Here is a 12796-nt window from a genome sequence, read left to right as displayed (position 1 = left end):
TTCACTCAGTTGTCATGTAGCTATTTTATTCAGTTTATTCAAAGTCTCAGTTTCAGAGAACACACAGAAATATATCGATGGAAGAGGGTAACACTTTGGCAAGGTCTGGCTTATCAGTCTCTCTCTCTCTCTTTTCTGGTATTTCATAATCAATTGTTTAATGTTTTGTTGTATGTCTTCTGTTTTGTAATTTAGAAGTAGTGAGCCTGCATTCAATAAAAAATGTATGATTTCAACGCATTAATCTATTTGACTGCTTTGTAGTAAATTCAATTAGCTAATCTTAAAACCTAATATAGAGCTTGTTTTGACTTGTTGGTTGATTCCACCAGTTTTCTGTAGACTGACCTATCAATGAATTTGGTGAATTAAATGACAATTAATAAATAGGATAGGATAAAGGGGTCGTCATATTCTTGGTTTGCACATCTGCAGGCGCACAAGTAGGACTCAAACACCCCGTTGCAGGGTCATGCTTTTGCTTTTGGAACGAGCTTCTTTACAGCGTGAGACACCCGGAAGTCCTTATAATCTAATACTTTTATACTGACTGCTGAGTTTGATTCCTGGATACAAACTCAGGGCAGTCTGTCTGATGGGACAGTAGTCTCGTTACTGGTTTTTGAGCAAAAGATTTAACCCCCCTCAAGGACATTTAATCTTGTTCATTTACTTGTCCCCATAATCACTGCTTGAGGCAATATTTTAATAAATGTAAATGCCTTTGTATACATGTTATTTGTGGCATTCTATATATGTAATATCGTCAATGTAAAACACTATTATGAAAGTGTAGATGCTATAAATCATTGTTAGATTTGCTATCTAAACTCAGTTCAGAATTCTAATGGACACACAGTAGCAGTGAGGGAAAACTCTTACTGTGCTCATCTCTCTCCAGTGAGTCGACAAGATCCTTCTGCTTCATGTTCCTCAGGATGTGGAGTGTGATCTTCAGAGACCTCTCACTGCCACAGGTCTCCAGCATCTTCTCAACTGTGTACACAGCCTCAGAATCTTCCTGTTCTCTCTCAATGCATTCTGGGTAATCAGAAATTTGATGACTCTCAAATAATTTATTGATCTTCATAAACTTATCCAGTACAGAAGGATCTTCAGACATAATTTTAAGGCATTCTGGGCAATCCTGACTCAGATGGCTCTTAAACTGTTTCAACTCATCCTTCTTCAGCTTCTTCAGATTGCGCAGGAGAGACTGAAATAAACAGATGAAGAGGTGTGCTGTATCAGTGTGAAATAAACACATGTAGAGGTGTGCTGTATCAGTGTGAAATAAACACATGTAGAGGTGTGCTGTATCAGTGTGAAATAAACACATGAAGAGGTGTGCTGTATCAGTGTGAAATAAACACATGAAGAGGTGTGCTGTATCAGTGTGAAATAAACACATGAAGAGGTGTGCTGTATCAGTGTGTGAAATAAACACATGAAGTGGTGTGCTGTATCAGAGTGTGAAATAAACACATGAAGAGGTGTGCTGTATCAGAGTGAAATAAACACATGAAGAGGTGTGCTGTATCTGTGTGAAATAAACACATGAAGAGGTGTGCTGTATCAATGTGAAATAAACACATGAAGAGGTGTGCTGCATCACAATAATAAATGAGCACATGACAAATAAATAGGTCATAATACATGTGAACCATAACATTGACATTTTGTGATGTGACTTGTATGGTTACACATGTAGGGGCGACATAGCTCAGGAGGTAAGACCGATTGTCTGGCAGTGCCTTACATTGTGCTCAAATAATCCATTGTTAAACGAGTATAAGTGGGTTTGGGCAAAACCTAAATGCACTTGTACCATGCACTTTAGACCATGCGCTAAGATCATTAAAATAGAGCATTTTTTATTGCATGTTTAAGTAAAAAGCTGATTTATTGTGTTCATATGATATTCCACTTTAGATGGTCATGAATAATATATATATATATATATATATATATATATATATATATTGCATAAGGTGCAATATGTTATTAATGTTAAGGGCAATGTCAGGCACTTGTAAACATTATTCTTGCACTAAATTATATAGGCATTATATATACTCAAATGGATTTACTGCACAAAGAAAACACATAACCAATTAAAAATGATCTCATACCTTTTTTGCGGAAGATAATTTATCTGAACTCTTCCCTTCGGAAGGGCTGGACTTCAGTGACTGCTGGATCCTGTGAACAAAACATGGAGACAGAGCTTCCAGTTAAACTCATCCTCTTACTGCAGCTCTAACTCACAGCACATGGAGACAGAGCTTCCAGTTAAAATCATCCTCTTACAGCAGCTCTATCCAGAAGAATCTGTTTTACACAATGTGTACTGAACCATTTGCATAGTTTCTCTCTTGTACACACATCAGAGTTAGAAATGAATGAGTGGTACGCACAGAATGCACAAAGCAAGTTCTGTCAGGAAACTCAAATATCGCAGCTGACAAATCGGTTGGCTCCATTAACCGCATACTCACGCGTTTCCACAATCATCCAATTGCATACATACAACACTCTTCTCTTACCCATCCAATCACAGGCACACATCACCAATTGAGCGCCATTTTAAGCCAACAATAGACCTCTCAGTGCTGCTGCTTGCCTGCACTGCTTTTGCCTGCTTCACTGCTGCTGCTCAGAACTGCACTCACCCTCCACCACCCCATCATCACCTACTGTTTGGATCTGCTCCTAGATACTGGGGGGTTTACTGGTATTCCTCCTGTTTAGTAGGGGAGATGTATAGTACTCCCTGTTAGATAGGGTAATGCACCCTGGTGCGTGCACTAATACCTGAAGCAGATCCATTCACCGCCAAACCCAAAATATGTATTTACATATCCAGGTAAATATTTTAGTACGTACTTAGCCCCTGAAGAGACGTGGGTGAGAACATTTTTAAAAATATTATTGCGATCCCTTGCAAAAAAATGTTAAAAATTAAAATAAAGATAAAAGATGTTAGCTGTTAGATTATTGTGAATACATATAGCCTACACTCCATTCCTCTGACACACACATAATAAATACTTAGATAATATGCATTTATATTGGTTAGCGAGGGCTAGTTAGACCATTCTGAATACGTATAGCCTTGTGACACTCAGTAAGTCTTCTGTCACACACAGTACATAAATACATAATGTGTTTATTTACTCATGTGTATGTGTTAGTTAGAGAGGGACAGCTAGCTAGACTACTGTGAATAGCCTACTCACAGTCATTCCTTTGTCACAAACTGTATCTTGCTAGCTATATCTTATGCTCAGCAATTTGTGCACAGGAGCAAATACTAATACATATGCCTAGCATTGATAGCTATACAGCTGCCGGGGTAGCAGGGTTGATGACTGGGTTGCCAGACTGGGGAACATTCCCCTAAATGCAGGGGTTTAAAAACATTATTTGGGGAAGTATTACAATAAAAATGTGTTTGGGTCAATGACAGATGGGGGATTTTAAAAGGAGGTATGGGGGAAAATTGTGAGAAATTTGTATGGGAGTCATTGAAGATGGGGATTTTTGAGGAGTTTGGATGTTGAACTACCAGTTGCTTCCTGGAATGATCAGTTTTGCGATTCGACCTGCTTATGTTTCACTGTGAACTTGGCTTTAAATATAAAGATGTCAGCTGGCTAGACTAATCGATCAGCTTTACTTTGAACATTCCATTGAACAAGTAACAGTAAACAGATGTGCTAGCTACATCATACGGCCTCATAGAATTGCGATTAATAAAGGCTAACATCACACTAGCCCTTGCTTCGTGTAAGTCCGATCACCACTGCAGTGAAGTTAACAGTCAACTGGCTACGATTCCTGCGAGAAATATGTAGTCACGCTGAAGTGCACACGTGTCGTCCATGATCTAAAGCTCCATTTTGCACTGCCTAAAGCTACTCTTAGCAACTAACATTGGGAAATGAACATGTCATTATTTTGATCCAGTGCTCAAACATTTGGAACATTTTCTTAGCATTTAATTCATTATTCAGCTGGGGGATTGCAACATTAGCCACTTAGCACGCCAAGAACTAGATAACATTAGCTGGCCTAGTTAAGAACCCATCTGATTAAGAACCTATCGCTTGCTGGCTAGCCAATAACCAACCCATTAGCAGTTGCTAGGCTTCCTGTTGTAGTATTTGTTGGATGAATGAGGATGATGGTTGTTTCATTAAACGTTTATTGACACAAACTGGGATTCATCATTGTACGTACAGAGGTTACCCATGAGACATAACTAATGTAAGAGACTGACAAGTGCATGAAAAAATGTATTCCATTTAAGCTGTCAGAACAGCACCTCAGATCACAAAAACAATCATTCAGAAAAAAGTTTTAAATTCCATATGTAATGCACTTACACTTTTGGTATATCCAATACTTGCATCTTTATGGGTCTTTTGTCAATGTAAGAATTTCTGTAATCCCAAATGCCCCTGCTCATATTCAAGTTAAGACTGTTAGCCAGTTCAGGTTCCATTTTCAACTCAATCTGTCAAGCATCAACCTGAAACTTGGCCGGCATATCTGACCACCCGATGCTGTCTTTACATATACTATTTTGTTCAGTAGGCATTTGGTTATCTGAACAGCGATAGGTTTACTTTTACGTCAATCAAGTTACAGAATGAATTAAACAAGACTGTCACCTGTCAAATGAGCCATCATTGCTGTCTGTGGGTCCTGCCATTTGCTAGTAACCTAAGTGCATATCTGCCTCCACTCCCTGTGCGTAATGCAGATTGTGCTGACAAGCAGAGAGTGCATGCAGACTGAAGCGAGCTCGCCCTCAAAACAGCTTAGCATTGTACTATGAAATGAATTCATAACTATGGTGGATCGAAGAAAAGGTTTTTTCACTGTGATAACAGTAATTGAAGAGCTCGAAAAAGCAAATCTCAATTAGAGGAATTATTTCCATATTGAGAAAGTTCCGATTGGTTTGGAGAGTGTGCTCTAGACCATGTGAGAGCCCTACTGGTGGGCATGTAAGTTTACTGATGTGAATTTAGTGTTCTCCTTATTATTTCTTCTTATTCCACATCAAGTAAACATCCTGTACGCTACTCCTACAGTTTTTCAGCAAGACCTACCTTTTTCATCTTGTAGCTTCAATTAGTTGCTTGTGCTTTTCTTGTCAGTAGTACAAATATTTTTGAGATATTTACCATTTTTGTTTACATTTTTTATTCATATTGTATTTATGTTTACCAAGAAATTGTCCCATTAATTAACACTAGTGGAATGTTCGGAATGTGAACAACACACTTGCAGCTGACATTGCAATCAGCCACTGCAGCAGCAACAGATACAGACCAGACCGTCTCTTTCTTTTGCAAAGCTTCTAATGGATGAAATCTCTAGCAAAGTGAGTAACGGCAGCAGCAGCAAAGCAAGTTCAACTCAAACTAATATTAGTTTTCTGTTATAATTTCTGCTATTTCCTGCCAGCTACTGTAACATTGGTATTTCAACATTTAGCATAATGTTAACTGCTGTAAGAAATTAACTCCCAAAAACATGTTCACCTCAGTTGTTAATTCAAAATATGCGATTTTGAGAGCAGAAAACTTCTTTTGTAGTGTAGATAACCTGTTCAAAACGTTATCTAAAATGTGCAATTTGGAGAGGTTTTGGGATGTCTTGGAAAATCCATAGCAACATTTCACTGCTTTTAGTTATCTGCACAACAATCTGTGAATTCTTTGCTGATGTGTCGTTTTATTACTGGTTCACATTCACAAATGGCCCAGAAATACTTTCAAACGATTCTTGCAGAAAACAAAAATAGAAAAAACAAATAAAAGCCTGTGCCGAAATTGGCTTGCTCTCTCCCTTGGCTAAACGCCAGGTTTGCAATGGGCAGGGTTCATTGGGTGTTAGTTATGCAACAAACCCTTAAGTCCAGTGAAAGTCTTCTACATGTAATGTGTAAATAATGCTCTTGCCACTTTTGTGCACGCTAGGCAAGCTAAATTGAAAATGCCTAAGCATTGCCCCTTCTCTGGATGTAGACAAAGCAATACATTCTTTTATTTTGCCAAAAATGAAGAGACCCACAAGACTTGGGTTTTAATTCTGGAGCCCACAGGCACTCCAGTATTACAATAACCAGTGCAGTTAGTATTTGCATTGCCCATTTTCTCAGAACAAAAGAACTTTTCGCAGAATGCGCTGGATCGGTAAGGATGCCTACCATTAGCCAGCGACAATTAAAACGTTTTCAAGCTAAGACATGTGGAATCAAAGCCTGTCTTTATGTGGGTGTAATGTCCAGAGTTTGAGACTGCTATAGAGCGTAATGTTAGTGTACAGTAGCTCAGTGTTACAATGCTATTACAAGTTGAATAATCTTCAGGTTTAATTATATGATGGGAACGCCTAGTTTATGTTGCTTTCTTTCATTTCGTTGGGTACCGCATGGGACAATCTGCTCTAACCAGCTCTCACCTAGCTAGCGATGAGAAACGGTTTACATACTGTATGACGTGTCTTACAGGTATGAATGTTAATGAGCGCAGGATACACACCCAACCTGCCCATGTCTGCTAAACAGGTCGCAATAATCTAACCGTGTCTATTACTATTCAATGGTTCTAATTCGGTTAAAAACGTGAAAGAAGCATTAAGAAGAAAATCTGTTGTCACTTCTGGGGAATATAACAAAAATCTAGTTTCCTGGACCTTTAAGAGCACTGCAAACCAGGTGGAAATTGCCTTTTTAAATGCTTGGGGTTAAGGGGTTAAATAGAGTCAATTTAAGTCTATTTAATTACCTTTGATCACCTGGGAACTCTCCTCTGAATTTGAGTGGATGTTCCATTGAATCATCACTCTTCATAGACAGACAGCTGGGTACAGGTGACCCTGCTCTTTCTACCTGGACCCTGTGAACAAAACATAGAGACAGAGAATCCAGTTAAATTCATCTTCTTACCATAGCTCTATGTCACTGCACATCTGGCGATGACATAATAAACCCCACATACACCTGAATGTGATATAATACACCCACCTACACCTGAAAGGTGACAATGACACTGAAAGGTATATTTCCCTCCTGCCCCCTAGTGGTATGGGCAGCAGCGCCCACAGAATGGGGACAAAGTAAAGATTTGCAATTTATTAAAGAAGGGGCTTTAAACATGTCACAAATTCAAGCTCAACGGCTGCAACAGACTCTCTATTGGCCCAGCAACACCACTCGCTCCCTTATCAGCGCTAATGGCAATACATGTCAGTAAAACAAAAGGAGTCTCCCCATCCCCTAATCACTCATTGCACACTAACCCACATCATGAAACATGTTTTTTATACTTTCCACAATTACTTTGCCTCTCTTATTTTTTCATGAAAAAATGTATTCCATTTAAGCTTTCAGAACAGCACCTCAGATCACCAAAACAATCATTCAGACAAAAGTTTTAAATTCCATATGTAATGTACTTACACTGCAGTCACTTTTGGTATATCCAATACTTGCATCTTTATGGGTCTTTTGTCAATGTAAGAATTTCTGTAATCCCAAATGCCCCTGCTCATATTCAAGTTAAGACTGTTAGCCAGTTCAGGTTCCATTTTCAACTCAATCTGTCAAGCATCAACCTGAAACTTGGCCGGCATATCTGACCACCCGATGCTGTTTTTACATATACTATTTTGTTCAGTAGGCAAAGTCAAAGTCAAAGTGTTTTTATTTGTCAAGTGCACAGTATAACACAGGTCATTCTGAGCAAAGAAATTCTTGTGACATGGCAGGCAGCAACTACGTAGAAGCAAAAGCAAAATATCGAAAATATCTAAAATATATCAAAGAAATATCACACATAATAAAAATACACATAATATTAAACAAAGTGTTAAATATTAACAGCAAATAAGTACCAGCCTGTACAGATGGGGGATATGGACAGTGGGAATAGGAGTATTAAATATTTAAATATTAACCATATATAAAGTGCAGGAGTGCTGATGGATATGTGCATAAGATTGTACATTGAACGTACATAGCATACACAGGAGGACATGTGATCAATGTGATCCCAGGGATTTATGTTGCTGGTTGAGAAGCCTGATGGCCTGAGGGAAAAAACTGTTTGTGAGTCTGGTCGTCCGTGCCCGGATGCTCCGGAAGCGTCTGCCAGACGGCAGCAGTGAGAACAGACCATAGCCTGGGTGGCTGAAGTCTGTTATGATTTTCTGTGCTTTCCTGAGGCATCGTGTGTGGTAGATGCCTCGCACAGATGGGAGGTGGCAGCCAATGATGCGCTCCGCTGTCTTCACCACCCTCTGGAGGGCTTTGTGGTCAGCAGCGGAGCAGCTGCCGTACCAGGCAGTAATGCAGCCAGTGAGGATGCTCTCGATGGTGCACCTGTAGAAATTGATGAGGGTCTTAGCAGACATTCCAAACTTCTTGAGTCTCCTCAGGAAGTATAGGCGCTTTTGGGCAGTTTTCACTGCTGCGTCTGATTGCCTGGACCAGGTGAGGTTATCATTTATGACCACACCGAGGAACTTGAAGCAGGAGACTCTCTCCACTTCAGCTCCGTCGATGTGAATGGGGGCGTGACCCCCCCCCTGTCGCTTCCTGAAGTCCACGATCATCTCCTTAGTCTTGCAGACGTTGAGGGAGAGGTTATTGTCCTGGCACCATGTTGCCAAGACACTGACCTCCTCTCTGTAGGCGGTCTCATCGTTGTTGGAGATGAGACCTAGGATGGTGGTGTCGTCTGCAAACTTGAAGATGGCATTGGAGCTGCGTGTGGCCACACAGTCGTGCGTGAACAGGGCGTACAGGAGGGGACTGAGTACGCAGCCCTGAGGGGCTCCGGTGCTCAGGGTCAGTGCAGAAGAGGTGAGGTTACCCATTCTCACCACCTGGGGTCTGCCCGTCAGGAAGTCCAGGATCCAGTTGCAGAGGGAGGTGTTCAGACCCAGGTTCCTGAGCTTGGGAACGAGCTTAGCAGGCACAATTGTGTTGAATGCTGAGCTGTAGTCTATAAACAGCATCCTCACATAGGTGTCTCCTTTATCCAGGTGGGAGAGGGCGGTGTGCACTGTCAGTGCGATGGCGTCGTCTGTAGATCTGTTGGGGCGGTATGCGAATTGGAGGGGGTCCAAGGTGTCAGGAAGAAGGGAGCAGATGTGGGTCCTGACTAGCCGCTCGAAGCACTTCATGATGATGGAGGTCAGTGCTACAGGGCGGTAGTCATTCCAGCAGGAGATGGCAGGTTTCTTAGGTACAGGAACAATGATGGTCTGTTTGAAGCAGGTGGGGACTGCAGACTGGTTCAGGGAGAGGTTGAATATAGCGGTGAATACCTCCGCTAGCTGGTCGGCACACGCGCTGAGGACACGGCCTGGAATGCCATCCGGCCCTGGTGACTTCCGAGGGTTAACTTTTTTAAAAGCTCTCCTCACGTCAGCCGTAGATAGGGACAGAGTGCAGTCGTCCTGGTCCTCATCTAGCCTTACAGTAGGGATGGCGTTGCTTGCCTCAAACCGTGCATAGAAGATGTTGAGCTCGTCCGGAAGAGAGGCGGCGGGCTGGGCATCACTGCTATTTCTCCCTTTGTAGTCTGTGATGGAACGCAGTCCATACCACATGCGTCTTGGGTCGGAGCTGTGGTAATCAGACTCCAACTTGTCCCTGTAGGCTCTTTTGGCGTCTCTGATGGCTTTCCGTAGGTCATATCTGGACTTCCTCAAGGCCTCCAGGTCCCCAGAGCTATGGGCAGAGGACCGTGCTCTGAGCTTTGCATGGACATCACCATTAACCCAGGGCTTCTGATTGGGGAAGATCCTGACATTGATTTTCGGGATGACATCATCAATGCACTTGGAGATGTAGGCTGAGACAGAGTCTGTGTATTCATCAATGTCCCCATCAGCTGCAACACAGAACATCTGCCAGTCTGTGGTTTCAAAACAGTCCTGGAGGGTGGCAATGGATTCCTCACTCCAGCGTTGGACTGCCCGAAAAACCGGTTTTTCCTGTTTTAGTCGTTGTTTGTAGGTTGGGAGGAGAAGAATGGAGGTGTGATCCGCCTTACCAAAGGCAGGGCGGGGGAGGGGTTTATAGCTGTCCCGTATTTGAGTATAACAATGGTCGAGAGTCTGGTCACCACGGGTAGGAAAGTCAATGTGCTGGTGATATTTAGGCAAAGCTTTCCTCATATTAACCCTATTGAAATCGCCAACAACAATAGAAGCTGCCTCAGGGTGAGCATTCTCTAGTCCATTAATTACTCCGTAAAGGTCTTCTAGCACGCGCGTTTTATCCGCCAGCGGGGGTATATAGACGGCTGTGATTATAGCGGAGCTGAATTCCCGAGGGAGGTAGAAGGGACGGACTTTTATAGTTAAGAGCTCCAGGTTTGGTGAGCAGTGTTTAGCGAGTACTGCTACATCCGTACCCCAGCGAGAGTTAACCATAATGCACACCCCTCCGCCTCTGCGTTTACCTGACTCCGTAGTTCTGTCCTGCCGGTAGATGGAAAATCCAGCCGGAGTAGCAGCCGAGTCAGGCACCGCAGGGTCTAGCCAGGTCTCAGTGAACGCCAGCACGCAGCAGTTTGCAATGTCCCGCTGGAAGTTAATCCGTGCGTGTAGATCGTCCATTTTGTTATCAAGTGATTGAACATTTGCCAGTAAAATGCTCGGTAACGGCGGGTTGCAGTGTCTCGTCCGAGATCTGCATAGGATACCGGCACGTTTGCCTCTTTTCTTTCTCCTTCGTCGGCGTATTGGTAAACACGGCGGCGGCAGGACAAAGGGGTCGCAGCACGTACTCCGGTAAGTTGAAAAAAAGTTCGTGTCCAGTGCCGAACGAACTCCCAAAAGTGCTTGTCGATCATACTGTATGAGCGACAGTGCAGTATGTGCAAAGATAAAAACAATAAAAATAATAATTAACAAGATAGTAAACAAATAGCTACGAGTTGGTTGCGGAGCCATTGTCAGTGCAGCCTTTCCACGGCGCACCGGAACCGGAACCAGACTGTCATTTGGTTATCTGAACAGCGATAGGTTTACTTTTAAGTCAATCAAGTTACAGAATGAATTAAACAAGACTGTCACCTGTCAAATGAGCCATCATTGCTGTCTGTGGGTCCTGCCATTTGCTAGTAACCTAAGTGCATATCTGCCTCCACTCCCTGTGCGTAATGCAGATTGTGCTGACAAGCAGAGAGTGCATGCAGACTGAAGCGAGCTCGCTCTCAAAACAGCTTAGCATTGTACTATGAAATGAATTCATAACTATGGTGGATCGAAGAAAAGGTTTTTTCACTGTGATAACAGTAATTGAAGAGCTCGAAAAAGCAAATCTCAATTAGAGGAATTATTTCCATATTGAGAAAGTTCCGATTGGTTTGGAGAGTGTGCTCTAGACCATGTGAGAGCCCTACTGGTGGGCATGTAAGTTTACTGATGTGAATTTAGTGTTCTCCTTATTATTTCTTCTTATTCCACATCAAGTAAACATCCTGTACGCTACTCCTACAGTTTTTCAGCAAGACCTACCTTTTTCATCTTGTAGCTTCAATTAGTTGCTTGTGCTTTTCTTGTCAGTAGTACAAATATTTTTGAGATATTTACCATTTTGTTTACATTTTTTATTCATATTGTATTTATGTTTACCAAGAAATTGTCCCATTAATTAACACTAGTGGAATGTTCGGAATGTGAACAACACACTTGCAGCTGACATTGCAATCAGCCACTGCAGCAGCAACAGATACAGACCAGACCGTCTCTTTCTTTTGCAAAGCTTCTAATGGATGAAATCTCTAGCAAAGTGAGTAACGGCAGCAGCAGCAAAGCAAGTTCAACTCAAACTAATATTTGTTTTCTGTTATAATTTCTGCTATTTCCTGCCAGCTACTGTAACATTGGTATTTCAACATTTAGCATAATGTTAACTGCTGTAAGAAATTAACTCCCAAAAACATGTTCACCTCAGTTGTTAATTCAAAATATGCGATTTTGAGAGCAGAAAACTTCTTTTGTAGTGTAGATAACCTGTTCAAAACGTTATCTAAAATGTGCAATTTGGAGAGGTTTTGGGATGTCTTGGAAAATCCATAGCAACATTTCACTGCTTTTAGTTATCTGCACAACAATCTGTGAATTCTTTGCTGATGTGTCGTTTTATTACTGGTTCACATTCACAAATGGCCCAGAAATACTTTCAAACGATTATTGCAGAAAACAAAAATAGAAAAAACAAATAAAAGCCTGTGCCGAAATTGGCTTGCTCTCTCCCTTGGCTAAACGCCAGGTTTGCAATGGGCAGGGTTCATTGGGTGTTAGTTATGCAACAAACCCTTAAGTCCAGTGAAAGTCTTCTACATGTAATGTGTAAATAATGCTCTTGCCACTTTTGTGCACGCTAGGCAAGCTAAATTGAAAATGCCTAAGCATTGCCCCTTCTCTGGATGTAGACAAAGCAATACATTCTTTTATTTTGCCAAAAATGAAGAGACCCACAAGACTTGGGTTTTAATTCTGGAGCCCACAGGCACTCCAGTATTACAATAACCAGTGCAGTTAGTATTTGCATTGCCCATTTTCTCAGAACAAAAGAACTTTTCGCAGAATGCGCTGGATCGGTAAGGATGCCTACCATTAGCCAGCGACAATTAAAACGTTTTCAAGCTAAGACATGTGGAATCAAAGCCTGTCTTTATGTGGGTGTAATGTCCAGAGTTTGAGACTGCTATAGAGCGTAATGTTAGTGTACAGTAGCTCAGTGTTACAATGCTATTAC

General features: G+C 41.7%; 1 protein-coding gene and 1 long non-coding RNA gene across 2 annotated transcripts in view; one reads left to right on the top strand and one right to left on the bottom strand.

Moving 5' to 3' along the window:
- Positions 1-12796, bottom strand: part of LOC135242400 (protein NLRC3-like) — a 1894071-nt gene that overhangs the window by 1121405 nt on the left and 759870 nt on the right. The window contains exons 23-25 of the mRNA XM_064313443.1: positions 6804-6914; positions 2133-2202; positions 883-1216 (exon numbers count right to left, since the gene is read on the bottom strand). Of these exons, the coding sequence (XP_064169513.1) occupies positions 883-1216; positions 2133-2202; positions 6804-6914 (515 nt within the window). The remainder of the gene's footprint in view (positions 1-882; positions 1217-2132; positions 2203-6803; positions 6915-12796) is intronic.
- LOC135242451 (uncharacterized) overlaps positions 1-12796 on the top strand; it is a 641023-nt gene that overhangs the window by 97241 nt on the left and 530986 nt on the right. The gene's annotated exons all lie outside the window — the stretch shown is intronic.

Source organism: Anguilla rostrata, chromosome 16, assembly GCF_018555375.3.
Source record: "Anguilla rostrata isolate EN2019 chromosome 16, ASM1855537v3, whole genome shotgun sequence".
NCBI classification, from domain to species: domain Eukaryota; kingdom Metazoa; phylum Chordata; class Actinopteri; order Anguilliformes; family Anguillidae; genus Anguilla; species Anguilla rostrata.
The sequence above is the reverse complement of the archived record's forward strand: the minus strand, read 5'-3'. Positions and strand labels throughout refer to the sequence as shown.